Source organism: Mustela lutreola, chromosome 7, assembly GCF_030435805.1.
Source record: "Mustela lutreola isolate mMusLut2 chromosome 7, mMusLut2.pri, whole genome shotgun sequence".
Classification (NCBI taxonomy): domain Eukaryota; kingdom Metazoa; phylum Chordata; class Mammalia; order Carnivora; family Mustelidae; genus Mustela; species Mustela lutreola.
In genome coordinates, this window is record NC_081296.1 from 139,297,554 (window position 1) to 139,318,103 (window position 20,550).

At 41.9% G+C, this 20,550-nt stretch overlaps 2 protein-coding genes and 3 non-coding genes across 5 annotated transcripts; 3 read left to right on the forward strand and 2 right to left on the reverse strand.

The window, feature by feature from the left end:
* The first annotated feature begins 8 nt into the window (after positions 1-8).
* On the forward strand, positions 9-63 carry LOC131837777 (small nucleolar RNA SNORD56). Its single transcript, XR_009356360.1, has one exon. It is a non-coding gene; the product is annotated as a small nucleolar RNA SNORD56 (small nucleolar RNA).
* A 6,981-nt stretch (positions 64-7,044) lies between these two features.
* Positions 7,045-7,833, reverse strand: LOC131837264 (peroxisomal succinyl-coenzyme A thioesterase-like; the record flags this gene model as incomplete). Its single annotated transcript, XM_059183440.1, has 1 exon — positions 7,045-7,833. A coding segment is annotated over one exon (630 nt), but the record flags the coding sequence as incomplete, so codon positions are not given.
* Positions 7,834-7,861: 28 nt separating this feature from the next.
* LOC131837779 (small nucleolar RNA SNORD56) lies at positions 7,862-7,916 on the forward strand. The gene has a single exon (XR_009356362.1). It is a non-coding gene; the product is annotated as a small nucleolar RNA SNORD56 (small nucleolar RNA).
* Positions 7,917-14,717: 6,801 nt separating this feature from the next.
* On the reverse strand, positions 14,718-15,688 carry LOC131837265 (peroxisomal succinyl-coenzyme A thioesterase-like; the record flags this gene model as incomplete). The annotated part of the gene is made up of 1 exon (XM_059183441.1): positions 14,718-15,688. A coding segment is annotated over one exon (630 nt), but the record flags the coding sequence as incomplete, so codon positions are not given.
* Positions 15,689-15,716: 28 nt separating this feature from the next.
* On the forward strand, positions 15,717-15,771 carry LOC131837780 (small nucleolar RNA SNORD56). The gene has a single exon (XR_009356363.1). It is a non-coding gene; the product is annotated as a small nucleolar RNA SNORD56 (small nucleolar RNA).
* Positions 15,772-20,550: the final 4,779 nt, after the last annotated feature.

Sequence of the window (20,550 nt, forward strand, 5' to 3'; positions counted from 1 at the left end):
AAAATGTTCTACAGTGATGGGAATAGGTTCACTAATGAGTGTTGATACTTTGGGTCTGAGTTAAGCTGAGGGTAGAGGCAAAATGGGGGCTGGGAAGTAGCCATTCCCAGCCATTCCCAGAAAAAAAGTATGGAGCTCTTGGTTGGCTCAGTTGGTAGCATACAGGACTCTTCATCTTAGGATTATAAAATAAAGGTATTAACTATTAAAACATTTTAACATAACGAGAAATGCTAACTTTAATTTGTGAGTTGGCCACAAGGTTATCAAGCTCAGCTGACAGGAGTTTCTTCCCACATAAAAAATAACTGAGTGAACACATGGCAAATGAATTGTGAACTCCCTGGCAAGTCTGGGTAAGACTGGTAAGTCCAGTAATCACACTACTGGGTATTTACCCCCAAATTACAAATGTTCCAGACTATCAACCGCTAGAGAATGCTGAGTCATGGAGCCTGTCAAGTTCAGGTCCTCATTCAGGCGGGCATGATCTAAGTTTCAATGGGCCAATGTATCTAACTGTGTGGAACCAAGTTCTGTTCTAAGTGAATGACTCATCTGACCTCATCTACATACACTGGCAAATGATTACAGAAACCAAGTAAGACTTCAGATCAAATTAAGTAGTTTTTAGCTTCTGATATACGTGAGCAAGTTCTGATCAAAATCTGAGAACACACTGATCTCAGAAAATTAAAGATTAGGGGCGCCTGGGTGGCTTGGTGGGTTAAAGCCTCCGCCTTCGGCTCAGGTCATGATCCCAGGGTCCTGGGATTGAGCCCCGCATTGGGCTCTCTGCTCATCAGGGAGCCTGCTTCCCCCTCTCTCTCTCTGCCTGCCTCTCTGGCCACTTGTGATCTCTCTCTTTGTCAAATAAATAAATAAAAATATTTTTAAAAAATAAATAAAAATAAATATTATTCAGGGTGCCTAGGTGGCTCAGTTTGTTAAATGATGACTCTTGATTTTAGGTCAGTTCATGATCTCGAGGGTGTGGGGTCAAGCCCCACATCAAGCTCTGTGCTCAGCGTGGAGTCTGGTTGAGAATCTCTCTCCCTTTCCCTCTACCCCTCCCCCCACTCACATCTGTGCTCTCTTTCTCTAATTAAATAATAAATAAAAACTTCATATAAAAATTATTCCAGGGGTACCTGGGTGGCTCAGTAGGTTAAGGCCTCTGCTTTTGGCTTGGGTCGTGATCCCAGGGTCCTGGAATCGAGCCCCGCATCAGGCTGCTCCTGCTGAGCAGGAGGCCTGCTTCTCTTTCTCTTTATCTCTGCCTGCTTCTCTGCCTTCTTGTGATCGCTGTCTGCCAAATAAATAAATAAATTCTTTAAAAAAAACTCTAAAAATTATTCCATTTAACTCCTGTATTACCTTATGGTAATAACTCTTGATTTATTAACATTAGATAAAAATATTTTTACCACCTTGTGAAAAATGCAATGAATGATCTTAGAACAATTCTACTCCACTTATTTCCTTCCTACATATGCAATTTAATTCTATGTGTATTTTAAACTACATAGTATATTATTTGCAAATATTTATTGGGGCACCTAGGTGGCTCAGTTGGTGAAGAGTACCTTTGGCTCAGGTCATGATCCTGGGGTCCTGGGATCGAGCCCCATATTGGGCTCCCTGCTTCTCCCTCTCCCTGCCCAATCCCTCTCTCTCTCTCAAATAAATAATAAAATCTTAAAAATATATTTGTTTAACCATAAAAGACTCTTAATCTCACAAAACAAACTGAGGTTTAGCAGGAGGAGGAGGGTAGGGAGGGGGTGGTGGGGTTATGGACATTGGGGAGGGTATGTGCTATGGTGAGTGCTGTGAAGTGTGTAAATCTGGCGATTCACAGACCTGTACTCCTGGGGCTAATAATACATTATATGTTTATTTAAAAAATTATTTAAAAAATATATATATATATTTGTTTAGACTTATCTACATATTTAGCCTCTTCATTATATTCCATTTCTTCCTTCATCTATGTGCTCTCCCCTGGAATCATTTTCCTTGTGCTTGAAGAATACTCTAGTTTTTCCTTTATTGCAGATATGCTATATTATCTCAATTTATATTTTTCTGAAAATGACTTAATTCTGATTTCATTAGCTTTTTTCAATAACCTTTATGAAATATAAATGCTTTCATACTTAAGCATCTCTTCTTCTAGTATAGGCTTCTAGGTTGTCACATATTTTCTGTCAACGCTTTGAAGGTATCATTCCAGTGGTTTCCCATTTCCATTATTGCTGTGTTTAAGTCCGTTGTTAGATTTAGTGTTGTTCCTTTGAAGGTTGTCTTTTTTCTGTGGCTGCTGGCAAGGCTTTTTAATCTTTAGCTTTCTTTGCAGCAGTGTTCCTACAGAACAAACAATTCTGTGGACAGATTGCAAAGATCACTGCAACAGTAACTCCCATCTCAGATGCTCTTCTGGGAATCTTGCAATTCCCTTATCAGGAGGTTAAGAGTCCACTTTCCTTGCACCTTTTTGTGTTTACCTCAAACAAGAGAGTACAGTTGAAGCGATGCTATGTGACTTCCAAAGCTAGGTCATAAAAAAATGCCATGTGTTTCTGCCATCCTTTCTTGGGACGTTCATTCTTGAAAGTCAGATACCATGCTTTGAGAAAACTCAAGCAGTCTCTGGACATGCTCATATACGCAGGAATCACAGTTGCCTTTAGGACTAGGTGGCAGGTGGAAGCTGGAAGGGCTTCTAGGAGACTTAGTGAAAGCCTAAAGGACCCCATGGAGGTTATTATTGAGGGCCTACAGGAAAGCAATAAAAACTTACTGGAAGCTGAAGGCAACACTGACACTTGGCAGTAAAGTGAAAAATGGAAAATAGACCTAAATGAATTCAATAATCTGGCTGAGGGGATTTCCCAGCAGAATACTGATAGTGCCATCTGGCTTCTGCTGCTGCCTATGATAAAAATGCAAGAGAAAGGGTTAAAGAATGAACTCTTATATGTGAAGGAACCAGGACTTGCCAAGTCTGACAATAATACTATTTCTCTTTCCCAGCCTCCCCGTAGGGTAAATTAGTCTTTAATTACGACAGGACCGGGCGCCTGGGTGGCTCAGTGGGTTAAAGCCTCTGCCTTTGGCTCGGGTCATGATCTCAGGGTTCTGGGATCAAGCCCTGCGTGTGCTCTCTGCTCAGCAGGAAGCCTGCTTCCTCCTCTCTCTCTCTCTGCCTGACTCTCTGCCTACTTGTGATCTCCCTCTGTCAAATAAATAAATAAAATCTTAAAAAAAATTAATTAAGACAGGACCTCAGACCAAAGTCAAATCCAGGGTGGGTCTACGGGGCGGGGGGAGGATCCTTTGTGAAGACCTCAGAAAGATTCAAGGTTGTACTTCATAGAACATTTCCAACCGAGCAAAGGCCCCTCGGAAGATTTTAAGGTGTCCCCAGAAGATCCTATTAAATAATAGATTCAAAGAATATTTTTTTTAAAAGATTTTATTTATTTATTTGACAAAGAGAGACAGCAAGAGCAGGAACACCAGCAGGGGGAATCAGAGAAGGAAAGCAAGCTTCCCCGAAGGCAGACGCTTAATGACAGCCACCCAGGTGCCCCTCAAATAGACTGTTTGAGGTGTGTTTTATGTAATAAAGTGAACCTCACTAAGGTTTTTAGAAAACCCACATAGTTCTTAAGAGAATTGTTCTGGTAGCACTACAAATTTGAACTAAATACAAAGAGTGCAGAGAACAGAACTTTGGACTCCTAATCTTTATCATCTAGGAAGCGGACTGAAGTGGCTTTGGAGTTACTCATTCATTTTATGGAAAATAAAGGTTTTAACTCAGAAGGCAGAACCAAGAGCTACAGAGAACAACTTACAGACGGTTAATGAGCATCAAAGAATTGGCAAAATGTTCTCAGATTTCAAAATCGCTAGGGGGCAGTGACTTGTCCATGTGCCTCCCACTTCCCCCATTTTTGAACAAGAATGTTAAGAGTTATCTTACACCTCTCCCACCGTTGTATTCTGTGTGTGTGTGTGTGTGTGTGTGGTTGTTTCTTTAGTTCACAGGTTTTCACTTTGAGAATGATACTTGGGGAGCTATACCCAAGAACTATATGTGAGGAGCCTCGTCTGTACCTGGATGTGACACAGATGACACAATCTTAGACCTTGAGCCTGCGCAGAACACTGTCACGGAATGAGAGTTTTGAGGAGCCTTGAAAGAGGAATGGGTGTATTCTGTCTGTGGGAGGAACGTGAACCACTGCGGCCAGAAGGCAGATTTTCAAAAAATGATTACAATGTTCCCCATCCTATATTGTCCTAGAACCTTGCCACTCTCCTTTTAAAAGAGGTGGACTCTATGCTCTCCTTGAACTTGAGTGAGGCTCTGGGACTGCCTTGACCAATAGATTATGGCAAGAGCAATACTATGTAGCTTACGAGACTAGTTCAAAAGAATGCCATGCAATTTTGCCTTGCTTTCTTGGGATGCTCACTCTTGGGTCCAAGCCCAAGTAGCCAGTGGAAAAAACCCATGTGGAGAGAAATTGGGAGAACCTCCTAAATCACAGGACTGTCTGAATCCTCAGATGATAGTCACTACCAACCTCCCTGCTATGTGAGTGAGAAAAATAAAGAGTTACTATGTAACTGTCTGCCCACCCACCTTTTTTTAGTGAGAGTGGGGAGAGGCAGAGAGAGAGGGAGACAGAATGTTAAGTAGGTTCCATGCTTGGTGTGGAGTCAGACAATTGCTTGGTCTCATGGCCCCGAGATCAGGACTTGAACTGAAATCAAGAGTTGGGTGCTCAACCAACTGAGACACCCAGGCACCCCAACTAGTTACTGTTTTAAGCCACCATGTTTTTGAGGTAGTTTGTTCACAACAATAGCTAACTGAAACATAACCCCGAAACACTGCCACACAATGTTTTAAAATAACAATCATTTGCTCACAGATATACAATTTGGACATGGCTTGAAAGGTACAATTCTTCTCAGCTTCAGGTATCTGAAGCCTTTGCTGGGGAAGATTATAAATGGCTAGGACCTAGAAAAATCTGGGGGTTTTCACTCACATGTCTGGTGCCTGGGTGGAAATAACTCGAAGGCTGGTCTACAGTTGGCCTCTCCATATATTTTTTGGCTTCCTCACATTATCACGGCCTCAAAGTAGTCAGACTTCCTAAGGTGCCTCAGGGCTCCAAAAGCAAATGTTCCCAGTAGAAAAGGTGGGATCTTATTTATTTATTTATTTATTTATTTATTTATTTATTTGAGAGATCACAAGTAGGCAGAGAGGCAGCCGGGGGTGAGGGGGAAGCAGGCTCCCTGCTAAGCAGAGAGCCTGATGAGGGGCTCGATCCCAGGACTCTGGGATCATGACCTGAGCCGAAGGCAGAGGCTTTAACGCACTGAGCCACCCAGGCACCCTGAAAAGGTGGGATCTTCATAGCATTTTATGATCTAGCCTCTGAAGTGACATACTACTAGTTAAGCTCAACACATCTGACTGAAATGGAAGCTCATCCAGATTTGAGAGAAGAGTATCGGGTCTTCCACCTCTTGGTGGAATAAATGCCAAAGGGTTCATGGCTGTGTTATAAACTGCTACAGATAATTTTTCTGTGATAGTTATGCTATTCTTTATACTTGCTTTAAGTTTATTGTTGTTATGAACTGAATGTGTCACCTCAAAATTCATATTTTTTTTAAAGATTGTATTTATTTATTTGACAGAGAGAGATATCACAAATAGGCAGAGAGACAGACAGAGAGAGAGATGAGGAGAAGCAGGCTCCCTGCTGAGCAGAGAGCCCTATGCGGGACTCGATCCCAGGCCCCTGGGATCATGACCTGAGCCGAAGGCAGAGGCTTAACCCACTGAGCCACCCAGGCGCCCCTCAAAATTTGTATTTTTAAATCCCAACCCACAATGTGGTGGCATTTGAAGGTGGAGCCTTTGGGATGTTATTAGGTTTACACGAAAGCATGAGAGTGAGCCCCCCACCATGATGGAATTAGTGCCCTTATAAAAAGAGGTAGAGAAGCCAGTGCTCTCTTTCTTTGTCACAGGAGGACATGGGGAGAAGGCAGCCATCTGTAAGCCAGGGAAAGTCCATTACCAGGAACTGAATCTGCTGGAATCTTGATCTTGGACTTCCCAGCCTCCAGAAAAAAAGAAATGTCTGTTGTTTCAGCCAGCAGTCTATGGTATTTTGTTATAGCAGCGCAAGCTAAGACATGCTTCTTGAATTGCATGTGGCTTGATGTCTTTGTCAATTTTAGAACCGTCAACTTTTATCTCTTTAGATACACTTATGCAATGCTTTGTGGCCCTCAAAGAAAAGGAGCAATGAGGCCACTAAGAATGTCACACTATGGTTTTCCAAAGTCTATTCTTAAACCCAGGAAGAAGGAATATAAGTCATGGTCATTCATCATTGAAACAGAGTTTAGACTTAACTATTCTAGAGATGCTCCCCTTCTTTACCCTAACTCCTCCTCTCAAGGCATTCTTCTCTGATCTCCATGAGGAAAAGGTCAGCCTGGCTTCCTTATACCAACACTTTTCTGTAAGGTTTGGCCGATGAAAATTTTACCCTGCTACCAGTATTCGAACTAGTAACAAACACTGGATGGCAATTCTCCCACAGTGATTCTTTTTTTTTTTTTTTTTTTAAGATTTTTATTTATTTATTTGACAGAGAGAGATCACAAGTAGGCAGAGAGAGAGGGAGAAGCAGGCTCCCCACTAAGCAGAGAGCCTAATGTGGGACTCCATTCCAGGACCCTGAGATCATGACCTCACCCGAAGGCAGAGGCTTAACCCACTGCGCCACGCAGGCGCCATCCCACAGTCATTCTTTAAAAAAAAAAAAAAAGAAAGAAAAGTAACCTAGCATTTGTTCAACTTTAAATTTCATCCATGGCTTAAAATGTTAAGTAAAATCTAAAAGAAAATACAAATTTTAACAGATGGGATGCTTTTTACTCTTTCTGTTGTATACCTCACTGAATCTTCTATAATAAGCGTGTGTTACATTGGTAAAATTAATGAAAACATAATGTATTAAAAATTTTACCTAAAGTACATCATTAATACCCACGACATGAATTTTTAACATCATCCAGGGGACAACTGATACACATATGATTACTGAAAACCAGAGTCTGACCTTGAATTTCTCATGTCAGTAACAGACCAACACATTACAATTTAGGGGAAGCTATATTCTGGGTACCTCCAAGATGTTTGCAGAAAAAGGTTAGAATTTGTTTCCATGAATCTTCCTGAGCCCTAGCATGAGCCCTGGGCTCCCCATCCCACATTATAGGTTTGTTCAGTAATTTGTGCACAGAAGCGGGGCATAGGGGGAAGTAAGGAGGTTCAATATTATGCCCAGTCCCAGGATAAGAGAGGATCTGGGGTTTTTCCTTTCCATGGGCCTGTAACCGTTCAGAGGCTATTTGGGCATATAACTCACTCCTCCAGTTATGGTCACCCTGACCAACGATGAAGAGGATGGGCCCCTGGGCTTTCTCTATTGGAATCATGCTGGGGTTCTCATGCCTTCCTATAACATCATTTCGTATATCCACAATGTCCAGGAGGCCTGAGAAGGCTACCTTGAGTCTTCTAAAATCATGGTTCAATGGTGGGATGCACGTCTGCTTGTACTGTATGGGTTTGTTTCCACTGAACCCAGATCCGTTGATGGAAACTGTGGCTGAGATGTTTTTCAAATATGAGGCCATAGAAAGACAAATATCAGCCCCTAAAGAAAAGCCCAGAAGCCCAATGCCTGGGCCCTTCACCTGGAAGGCAAGAAGAAAGAAGAGTCAAGAACACATGTCATAGAAAAATGTTCTACAGTGATGGGAATAGGTTCACTAATGAGTGTTGATACTTTGGGTCTGAGTTAAGCTGAGGGTAGAGGCAAAATGGGGGCTGGGAAGTAGCCATTCCCAGCCATTCCCAGAAAAAAAGTATGGAGCTCTTGGTTGGCTCAGTTGGTAGCATACAGGACTCTTCATCTTAGGATTATAAAATAAAGGTATTAACTATTAAAACATTTTAACATAACGAGAAATGCTAACTTTAATTTGTGAGTTAGCCACAAGGTTATCAAGCTCAGCTGACAGGAGTTTCTTCCCACATAAAAAATAACTGAGTGAACACATGGCAAATGAATTGTGAACTCCCTGGCAAGTCTGGGTAAGACTGGTAAGTCCAGTAATCACACTACTGGGTATTTACCCCCAAATTACAAATGTTCCAGACTATCAACCGCTAGAGAATGCTGAGTCATGGAGCCTGTCAAGTTCAGGTCCTCATTCAGGCGGGCATGATCTAAGTTTCAATGGGCCAATGTATCTAACTGTGTGGAACCAAGTTCTGTTCTAAGTGAATGACTCATCTGACCTCATCTACATACACTGGCAAATGATTACAGAAACCAAGTAAGACTTCAGATCAAATTAAGTAGTTTTTAGCTTCTGATATACGTGAGCAAGTTCTGATCAAAATCTGAGAACACACTGATCTCAGAAAATTAAAGATTAGGGGCGCCTGGGTGGCTTGGTGGGTTAAAGCCTCCGCCTTCGGCTCAGGTCATGATCCCAGGGTCCTGGGATTGAGCCCCGCATTGGGCTCTCTGCTCATCAGGGAGCCTGCTTCCCCCTCTCTCTCTCTGCCTGCCTCTCTGGCCACTTGTGATCTCTCTCTTTGTCAAATAAATAAATAAAAATATTTTTAAAAAATAAATAAAAATAAATATTATTCAGGGTGCCTAGGTGGCTCAGTTTGTTAAATGATGACTCTTGATTTTAGGTCAGTTCATGATCTCGAGGGTGTGGGGTCAAGCCCCACATCAAGCTCTGTGCTCAGCGTGGAGTCTGGTTGAGAATCTCTCTCCCTTTCCCTCTACCCCTCCCCCCACTCACATCTGTGCTCTCTTTCTCTAATTAAATAATAAATAAAAACTTCATATAAAAATTATTCCAGGGGTACCTGGGTGGCTCAGTAGGTTAAGGCCTCTGCTTTTGGCTTGGGTCGTGATCCCAGGGTCCTGGAATCGAGCCCCGCATCAGGCTGCTCCTGCTGAGCAGGAGGCCTGCTTCTCTTTCTCTTTATCTCTGCCTGCTTCTCTGCCTTCTTGTGATCGCTGTCTGCCAAATAAATAAATAAATTCTTTAAAAAAAACTCTAAAAATTATTCCATTTAACTCCTGTATTACCTTATGGTAATAACTCTTGATTTATTAACATTAGATAAAAATATTTTTACCACCTTGTGAAAAATGCAATGAATGATCTTAGAACAATTCTACTCCACTTATTTCCTTCCTACATATGCAATTTAATTCTATGTGTATTTTAAACTACATAGTATATTATTTGCAAATATTTATTGGGGCACCTAGGTGGCTCAGTTGGTGAAGAGTACCTTTGGCTCAGGTCATGATCCTGGGGTCCTGGGATCGAGCCCCATATTGGGCTCCCTGCTTCTCCCTCTCCCTGCCCAATCCCTCTCTCTCTCTCAAATAAATAATAAAATCTTAAAAATATATTTGTTTAACCATAAAAGACTCTTAATCTCACAAAACAAACTGAGGTTTAGCAGGAGGAGGAGGGTAGGGAGGGGGTGCTGGGGTTATGGACATTGGGGAGGGTATGTGCTATGGTGAGTGCTGTGAAGTGTGTAAATCTGGCGATTCACAGACCTGTACTCCTGGGGCTAATAATACATTATATGTTTATTTAAAAAATTATTTAAAAAATATATATATATATTTGTTTAGACTTATCTACATATTTAGCCTCTTCATTATATTCCATTTCTTCCTTCATCTATGTGCTCTCCCCTGGAATCATTTTCCTTGTGCTTGAAGAATACTCTAGTTTTTCCTTTATTGCAGATATGCTATATTATCTCAATTTATATTTTTCTGAAAATGACTTAATTCTGATTTCATTAGCTTTTTTCAATAACCTTTATGAAATATAAATGCTTTCATACTTAAGCATCTCTTCTTCTAGTATAGGCTTCTAGGTTGTCACATATTTTCTGTCAACGCTTTGAAGGTATCATTCCAGTGGTTTCCCATTTCCATTATTGCTGTGTTTAAGTCCGTTGTTAGATTTAGTGTTGTTCCTTTGAAGGTTGTCTTTTTTCTGTGGCTGCTGGCAAGGCTTTTTAATCTTTAGCTTTCTTTGCAGCAGTGTTCCTACAGAACAAACAATTCTGTGGACAGATTGCAAAGATCACTGCAACAGTAACTCCCATCTCAGATGCTCTTCTGGGAATCTTGCAATTCCCTTATCAGGAGGTTAAGAGTCCACTTTCCTTGCACCTTTTTGTGTTTACCTCAAACAAGAGAGTACAGTTGAAGCGATGCTATGTGACTTCCAAAGCTAGGTCATAAAAAAATGCCATGTGTTTCTGCCATCCTTTCTTGGGACGTTCATTCTTGAAAGTCAGATACCATGCTTTGAGAAAACTCAAGCAGTCTCTGGACATGCTCATATACGCAGGAATCACAGTTGCCTTTAGGACTAGGTGGCAGGTGGAAGCTGGAAGGGCTTCTAGGAGACTTAGTGAAAGCCTAAAGGACCCCATGGAGGTTATTATTGAGGGCCTACAGGAAAGCAATAAAAACTTACTGGAAGCTGAAGGCAACACTGACACTTGGCAGTAAAGTGAAAAATGGAAAATAGACCTAAATGAATTCAATAATCTGGCTGAGGGGATTTCCCAGCAGAATACTGATAGTGCCATCTGGCTTCTGCTGCTGCCTATGATAAAAATGCAAGAGAAAGGGTTAAAGAATGAACTCTTATATGTGAAGGAACCAGGACTTGCCAAGTCTGACAATAATACTATTTCTCTTTCCCAGCCTCCCCGTAGGGTAAATTAGTCTTTAATTACGACAGGACCGGGCGCCTGGGTGGCTCAGTGGGTTAAAGCCTCTGCCTTTGGCTCGGGTCATGATCTCAGGGTTCTGGGATCAAGCCCTGCGTGTGCTCTCTGCTCAGCAGGAAGCCTGCTTCCTCCTCTCTCTCTCTCTGCCTGACTCTCTGCCTACTTGTGATCTCCCTCTGTCAAATAAATAAATAAAATCTTAAAAAAAATTAATTAAGACAGGACCTCAGACCAAAGTCAAATCCAGGGTGGGTCTACGGGGCGGGGGGAGGATCCTTTGTGAAGACCTCAGAAAGATTCAAGGTTGTACTTCATAGAACATTTCCAACCGAGCAAAGGCCCCTCGGAAGATTTTAAGGTGTCCCCAGAAGATCCTATTAAATAATAGATTCAAAGAATATTTTTTTTAAAAGATTTTATTTATTTATTTGACAAAGAGAGACAGCAAGAGCAGGAACACCAGCAGGGGGAATCAGAGAAGGAAAGCAAGCTTCCCCGAAGGCAGACGCTTAATGACAGCCACCCAGGTGCCCCTCAAATAGACTGTTTGAGGTGTGTTTTATGTAATAAAGTGAACCTCACTAAGGTTTTTAGAAAACCCACATAGTTCTTAAGAGAATTGTTCTGGTAGCACTACAAATTTGAACTAAATACAAAGAGTGCAGAGAACAGAACTTTGGACTCCTAATCTTTATCATCTAGGAAGCGGACTGAAGTGGCTTTGGAGTTACTCATTCATTTTATGGAAAATAAAGGTTTTAACTCAGAAGGCAGAACCAAGAGCTACAGAGAACAACTTACAGACGGTTAATGAGCATCAAAGAATTGGCAAAATGTTCTCAGATTTCAAAATCGCTAGGGGGCAGTGACTTGTCCATGTGCCTCCCACTTCCCCCATTTTTGAACAAGAATGTTAAGAGTTATCTTACACCTCTCCCACCGTTGTATTCTGTGTGTGTGTGTGTGTGTGTGTGTGGTTGTTTCTTTAGTTCACAGGTTTTCACTTTGAGAATGATACTTGGGGAGCTATACCCAAGAACTATATGTGAGGAGCCTCGTCTGTACCTGGATGTGACACAGATGACACAATCTTAGACCTTGAGCCTGCGCAGAACACTGTCACGGAATGAGAGTTTTGAGGAGCCTTGAAAGAGGAATGGGTGTATTCTGTCTGTGGGAGGAACGTGAACCACTGCGGCCAGAAGGCAGATTTTCAAAAAATGATTACAATGTTCCCCATCCTATATTGTCCTAGAACCTTGCCACTCTCCTTTTAAAAGAGGTGGACTCTATGCTCTCCTTGAACTTGAGTGAGGCTCTGGGACTGCCTTGACCAATAGATTATGGCAAGAGCAATACTATGTAGCTTACGAGACTAGTTCAAAAGAATGCCATGCAATTTTGCCTTGCTTTCTTGGGATGCTCACTCTTGGGTCCAAGCCCAAGTAGCCAGTGGAAAAAACCCATGTGGAGAGAAATTGGGAGAACCTCCTAAATCACAGGACTGTCTGAATCCTCAGATGATAGTCACTACCAACCTCCCTGCTATGTGAGTGAGAAAAATAAAGAGTTACTATGTAACTGTCTGCCCACCCACCTTTTTTTAGTGAGAGTGGGGAGAGGCAGAGAGAGAGGGAGACAGAATGTTAAGTAGGTTCCATGCTTGGTGTGGAGTCAGACAATTGCTTGGTCTCATGGCCCCGAGATCAGGACTTGAACTGAAATCAAGAGTTGGGTGCTCAACCAACTGAGACACCCAGGCACCCCAACTAGTTACTGTTTTAAGCCACCATGTTTTTGAGGTAGTTTGTTCACAACAATAGCTAACTGAAACATAACCCCGAAACACTGCCACACAATGTTTTAAAATAACAATCATTTGCTCACAGATATACAATTTGGACATGGCTTGAAAGGTACAATTCTTCTCAGCTTCAGGTATCTGAAGCCTTTGCTGGGGAAGATTATAAATGGCTAGGACCTAGAAAAATCTGGGGGTTTTCACTCACATGTCTGGTGCCTGGGTGGAAATAACTCGAAGGCTGGTCTACAGTTGGCCTCTCCATATATTTTTTGGCTTCCTCACATTATCACGGCCTCAAAGTAGTCAGACTTCCTAAGGTGCCTCAGGGCTCCAAAAGCAAATGTTCCCAGTAGAAAAGGTGGGATCTTATTTATTTATTTATTTATTTATTTATTTATTTATTTGAGAGATCACAAGTAGGCAGAGAGGCAGCCGGGGGTGAGGGGGAAGCAGGCTCCCTGCTAAGCAGAGAGCCTGATGAGGGGCTCGATCCCAGGACTCTGGGATCATGACCTGAGCCGAAGGCAGAGGCTTTAACGCACTGAGCCACCCAGGCACCCTGAAAAGGTGGGATCTTCATAGCATTTTATGATCTAGCCTCTGAAGTGACATACTACTAGTTAAGCTCAACACATCTGACTGAAATGGAAGCTCATCCAGATTTGAGAGAAGAGTATCGGGTCTTCCACCTCTTGGTGGAATAAATGCCAAAGGGTTCATGGCTGTGTTATAAACTGCTACAGATAATTTTTCTGTGATAGTTATGCTATTCTTTATACTTGCTTTAAGTTTATTGTTGTTATGAACTGAATGTGTCACCTCAAAATTCATATTTTTTTTAAAGATTGTATTTATTTATTTGACAGAGAGAGATATCACAAATAGGCAGAGAGACAGACAGAGAGAGAGATGAGGAGAAGCAGGCTCCCTGCTGAGCAGAGAGCCCTATGCGGGACTCGATCCCAGGCCCCTGGGATCATGACCTGAGCCGAAGGCAGAGGCTTAACCCACTGAGCCACCCAGGCGCCCCTCAAAATTTGTATTTTTAAATCCCAACCCACAATGTGGTGGCATTTGAAGGTGGAGCCTTTGGGATGTTATTAGGTTTACACGAAAGCATGAGAGTGAGCCCCCCACCATGATGGAATTAGTGCCCTTATAAAAAGAGGTAGAGAAGCCAGTGCTCTCTTTCTTTGTCACAGGAGGACATGGGGAGAAGGCAGCCATCTGTAAGCCAGGGAAAGTCCATTACCAGGAACTGAATCTGCTGGAATCTTGATCTTGGACTTCCCAGCCTCCAGAAAAAAAGAAATGTCTGTTGTTTCAGCCAGCAGTCTATGGTATTTTGTTATAGCAGCGCAAGCTAAGACATGCTTCTTGAATTGCATGTGGCTTGATGTCTTTGTCAATTTTAGAACCGTCAACTTTTATCTCTTTAGATACACTTATGCAATGCTTTGTGGCCCTCAAAGAAAAGGAGCAATGAGGCCACTAAGAATGTCACACTATGGTTTTCCAAAGTCTATTCTTAAACCCAGGAAGAAGGAATATAAGTCATGGTCATTCATCATTGAAACAGAGTTTAGACTTAACTATTCTAGAGATGCTCCCCTTCTTTACCCTAACTCCTCCTCTCAAGGCATTCTTCTCTGATCTCCATGAGGAAAAGGTCAGCCTGGCTTCCTTATACCAACACTTTTCTGTAAGGTTTGGCCGATGAAAATTTTACCCTGCTACCAGTATTCGAACTAGTAACAAACACTGGATGGCAATTCTCCCACAGTGATTCTTTTTTTTTTTTTTTTTTTAAGATTTTTATTTATTTATTTGACAGAGAGAGATCACAAGTAGGCAGAGAGAGAGGGAGAAGCAGGCTCCCCACTAAGCAGAGAGCCTAATGTGGGACTCCATTCCAGGACCCTGAGATCATGACCTCACCCGAAGGCAGAGGCTTAACCCACTGCGCCACGCAGGCGCCATCCCACAGTCATTCTTTAAAAAAAAAAAAAAAGAAAGAAAAGTAACCTAGCATTTGTTCAACTTTAAATTTCATCCATGGCTTAAAATGTTAAGTAAAATCTAAAAGAAAATACAAATTTTAACAGATGGGATGCTTTTTACTCTTTCTGTTGTATACCTCACTGAATCTTCTGTAATAAGCGTGTGTTACATTGGTAAAATTAATGAAAACATAATGTATTAAAAATTTTACCTAAAGTACATCATTAATACCCACGACATGAATTTTTAACATCATCCAGGGGACAACTGATACACATATGATTACTGAAAACCAGAGTCTGACCTTGAATTTCTCATGTCAGTAACAGACCAACACATTACAATTTAGGGGAAGCTATATTCTGGGTACCTCCAAGATGTTTGCAGAAAAAGGTTAGAATTTGTTTCCATGAATCTTCCTGAGCCCTAGCATGAGCCCTGGGCTCCCCATCCCACATTATAGGTTTGTTCAGTAATTTGTGCACAGAAGCGGGGCATAGGGGGAAGTAAGGAGGTTCAATATTATGCCCAGTCCCAGGATAAGAGAGGATCTGGGGTTTTTCCTTTCCATGGGCCTGTAACCGTTCAGAGGCTATTTGGGCATATAACTCACTCCTCCAGTTATGGTCATCCTGACCAACGATGAAGAGGATGGGCCCCTGGGCTTTCTCTATTGGAATCATGCTGGGGTTCTCATGCCTTCCTATAACATCATTTCGTATATCCACAATGTCCAGGAGGCCTGAGAAGGCTACCTTGAGTCTTCTAAAATCATGGTTCAATGGTGGGATGCACGTCTGCTTGTACTGTATGGGTTTGTTTCCACTGAACCCAGATCCGTTGATGGAAACTGTGGCTGAGATGTTTTTCAAATATGAGGCCATAGAAAGACAAATATCAGCCCCTAAAGAAAAGCCCAGAAGCCCAATGCCTGGGCCCTTCACCTGGAAGGCAAGAAGAAAGAAGAGTCAAGAACACATGTCATAGAAAAATGTTCTACAGTGATGGGAATAGGTTCACTAATGAGTGTTGATACTTTGGGTCTGAGTTAAGCTGAGGGTAGAGGCAAAATGGGGGCTGGGAAGTAGCCATTCCCAGCCATTCCCAGAAAAAAAGTATGGAGCTCTTGGTTGGCTCAGTTGGTAGCATACAGGACTCTTCATCTTAGGATTATAAAATAAAGGTATTAACTATTAAAACATTTTAACATAACGAGAAATGCTAACTTTAATTTGTGAGTTGGCCACAAGGTTATCAAGCTCAGCTGACAGGAGTTTCTTCCCACATAAAAAATAACTGAGTGAACACATGGCAAATGAATTGTGAACTCCCTGGCAAGTCTGGGTAAGACTGGTAAGTCCAGTAATCACACTACTGGGTATTTACCCCCAAATTACAAATGTTCCAGACTATCAACCGCTAGAGAATGCTGAGTCATGGAGCCTGTCAAGTTCAGGTCCTCATTCAGGCGGGCATGATCTAAGTTTCAATGGGCCAATGTATCTAACTGTGTGGAACCAAGTTCTGTTCTAAGTGAATGACTCATCTGACCTCATCTACATACACTGGCAAATGATTACAGAAACCAAGTAAGACTTCAGATCAAATTAAGTAGTTTTTAGCTTCTGATATACGTGAGCAAGTTCTGATCAAAATCTGAGAACACACTGATCTCAGAAAATTAAAGATTAGGGGCGCCTGGGTGGCTTGGTGGGTTAAAGCCTCCGCCTTCGGCTCAGGTCATGATCCCAGGGTCCTGGGATTGAGCCCCGCATTGGGCTCTCTGCTCATCAGGGAGCCTGCTTCCCCCTCTCTCTCTCTGCCTGCCTCTCTGGCCACTTGTGATCTCTCTCTTTGTCAAATAAATAAATAAAAATATTTTTAAAAAATAAATAAAAATAAATATTATTCAGGGTGCCTAGGTGGCTCAGTTTGTTAAATGATGACTCTTGATTTTAGGTCAGTTCATGATCTCGAGGGTGTGGGGTCAAGCCCCACATCAAGCTCTGTGCTCAGCGTGGAGTCTGGTTGAGAATCTCTCTCCCTTTCCCTCTACCCCTCCCCCCACTCACATCTGTGCTCTCTTTCTCTAATTAAATAATAAATAAAAACTTCATATAAAAATTATTCCAGGGGTACCTGGGTGGCTCAGTAGGTTAAGGCCTCTGCTTTTGGCTTGGGTCGTGATCCCAGGGTCCTGGAATCGAGCCCCGCATCAGGCTGCTCCTGCTGAGCAGGAGGCCTGCTTCTCTTTCTCTTTATCTCTGCCTGCTTCTCTGCCTTCTTGTGATCGCTGTCTGCCAAATAAATAAATAAATTCTTTAAAAAAAACTCTAAAAATTATTCCATTTAACTCCTGTATTACCTTATGGTAATAACTCTTGATTTATTAACATTAGATAAAAATATTTTTACCACCTTGTGAAAAATGCAATGAATGATCTTAGAACAATTCTACTCCACTTATTTCCTTCCTACATATGCAATTTAATTCTATGTGTATTTTAAACTACATAGTATATTATTTGCAAATATTTATTGGGGCACCTAGGTGGCTCAGTTGGTGAAGAGTACCTTTGGCTCAGGTCATGATCCTGGGGTCCTGGGATCGAGCCCCATATTGGGCTCCCTGCTTCTCCCTCTCCCTGCCCAATCCCTCTCTCTCTCTCAAATAAATAATAAAATCTTAAAAATATATTTGTTTAACCATAAAAGACTCTTAATCTCACAAAACAAACTGAGGTTTAGCAGGAGGAGGAGGGTAGGGAGGGGGTGGTGGGGTTATGGACATTGGGGAGGGTATGTGCTATGGTGAGTGCTGTGAAGTGTGTAAATCTGGCGATTCACAGACCTGTACTCCTGGGGCTAATAATACATTATATGTTTATTTAAAAAATTATTTAAAAAAAATATATATATATTTGTTTAGACTTATCTACATATTTAGCCTCTTCATTATATTCCATTTCTTCCTTCATCTATGTGCTCTCCCCTGGAATCATTTTCCTTGTGCTTGAAGAATACTCTAGTTTTTCCTTTATTGCAGATATGCTATATTATCTCAATTTATATTTTTCTGAAAATGACTTAATTCTGATTTCATTAGCTTTTTTCAATAACCTTTATGAAATATAAATGCTTTCATACTTAAGCATCTCTTCTTCTAGTATAGGCTTCTAGGTTGTCACATATTTTCTGTCAACGCTTTGAAGGTATCATTCCAGTGGTTTCCCATTTCCATTATTGCTGTGTTTAAGTCCGTTGTTAGATTTAGTGTTGTTCCTTTGAAGGTTGTCTTTTTTCTGTGGCTGCTGGCAAGGCTTTTTAATCTTTAGCTTTCTTTGCAGCAGTGTTCCTACAGAACAAACAATTCTGTGGACAGATTGCAAAGATCACTGCAACAGTAACTCCCATCTCAGATGCTCTTCTGGGAATCTTGCAATTCCCTTATCAGGAGGTTAAGAGTCCACTTTCCTTGCACCTTTTTGTGTTTACCTCAAACAAGAGAGTACAGTTGAAGCGATGCTATGTGACTTCCAAAGCTAGGTCATAAAAAAATGCCATGTGTTTCTGCCATCCTTTCTTGGGACGTTCATTCTTGAAAGTCAGATACCATGCTTTGAGAAAACTCAAGCAGTCTCTGGACATGCTCATATACGCAGGAATCACAGTTGCCTTTAGGACTAGGTGGCAGGTGGAAGCTGGAAGGGCTTCTAGGAGACTTAGTGAAAGCCTAAAGGACCCCATGGAGGTTATTATTGAGGGCCTACAGGAAAGCAATAAAAACTTACTGGAAGCTGAAGGCAACACTGACACTTGGCAGTAAAGTGAAAAATGGAAAATAGACCTAAATGAATTCAATAATCTGGCTGAGGGGATTTCCCAGCAGAATACTGATAGTGCCATCTGGCTTCTGCTGCTGCCTATGATAAAAATGCAAGAGAAAGGGTTAAAGAATGAACTCTTATATGTGAAGGAACCAGGACTTGCCAAGTCTGACAATAATACTATTTCTCTTTCCCAGCCTCCCCGTAGGGTAAATTAGTCTTTAATTACGACAGGACCGGGCGCCTGGGTGGCTCAGTGGGTTAAAGCCTCTGCCTTTGGCTCGGGTCATGATCTCAGGGTTCTGGGATCAAGCCCTGCGTGTGCTCTCTGCTCAGCAGGAAGCCTGCTTCCTCCTCTCTCTCTCTCTGCCTGACTCTCTGCCTACTTGTGATCTCCCTCTGTCAAATAAATAAATAAAATCTTAAAAAAAATTAATTAAGACAGGACCTCAGACCAAAGTCAAATCCAGGGTGGGTCTACGGGGCGGGGGGAGGATCCTTTGTGAAGACCTCAGAAAGATTCAAGGTTGTACTTCATAGAACATTTCCAACCGAGCAAAGGCCCCTCGGAAGATTTTAAGGTGTCCCCAGAAGATCCTATTAAATAATAGATTCAAAGAATATTTTTTTTAAAAGATTTTATTTATTTATTTGACAAAGAGAGACAGCAAGAGCAGGAACACCAGCAGGGGGAATCAGAGAAGGAAAGCAAGCTTCCCCGAAGGCAGACGCTTAATGACAGCCACCCAGGTGCCCCTCAAATAGACTGTTTGAGGTGTGTTTTATGTAATAAAGTGAACCTCACTAAGGTTTTTAGAAAACCCACATAGTTCTTAAGAGAATTGTTCTGGTAGCACTACAAATTTGAACTAAATACAAAGAGTGCAGAGAACAGAACTTTGGACTCCTAATCTTTATCATCTAGGAAGCGGACTGAAGTGGCTTTGGAGTTACTCATTCATTTTATGGAAAATAAAGGTTTTAACTCAGAAGGCAGAACCAAGAGCTACAGAGAACAACTTACAGACGGTTAATGAGCATCAAAGAATTGGCAAAATGTTCTCAGATTTCAAAATCGCTAGGGGGCAGTGACTTGTCCATGTGCCTCCCACTTCCCCCATTTTTGAACAAGAATGTTAAGAGTTATCTTACACCTCTCCCACCGTTGTATTCTGTGTGTGTGTGTGTGTGTGTGGTTGTTTCTTTAGTTCACAGGTTTTCACTTTGAGAATGATACTTGGGGAGCTATACCCAAGAACTATATGTGAGGAGCCTCGTCTGTACCTGGATGTGACACAGATGACACAATCTTAGACCTTGAGCCTGCGCAGAACACTGTCACGGAATGAGAGTTTTGAGGAGCCTTGAAAGAGGAATGGGTGTATTCTGTCTGTGGGAGGAACGTGAACCACTGCGGCCAGAAGGCAGATTTTCAAAAAATGATTACAATGTTCCCCATCCTATATTGTCCTAGAACCTTGCCACTCTCCTTTTAAAAGAGGTGGACTCTATGCTCTCCTTGAACTTGAGTGAGGCTCTGGGACTGCCTTGACCAATAGATTATGGCAAGAGCAATACTATGTAGCTTACGAGACTAGTTCAAAAGAATGCCATGCAATTTTGCCTTGCTTTCTTGGGATGCTCACTCTTGGGTCCAAGCCCAAGTAGCCAGTGGAAAAAACCCATGTGGAGAGAAATTGGGAGAACCTCCTAAATCACAGGACTGTCTGAATCCTCAGATGATAGTCACTACCAACCTCCCTGCTATGTGAGTGAGAAAAATAAAGAGTTACTATGTAACTGTCTGCCCACCCACCTTTTTTTAGTGAGAGTGGGGAGAGGCAGAGAGAGAGGGAGACAGAATGTTAAGTAGGTTCCATGCTTGGTGTGGAGTCAGACAATTGCTTGGTCTCATGGCCCCGAGATCAGGACTTGAACTGAAATCAAGAGTTGGGTGCTCAACCAACTGAGACACCCAGGCACCCCAACTAGTTACTGTTTTA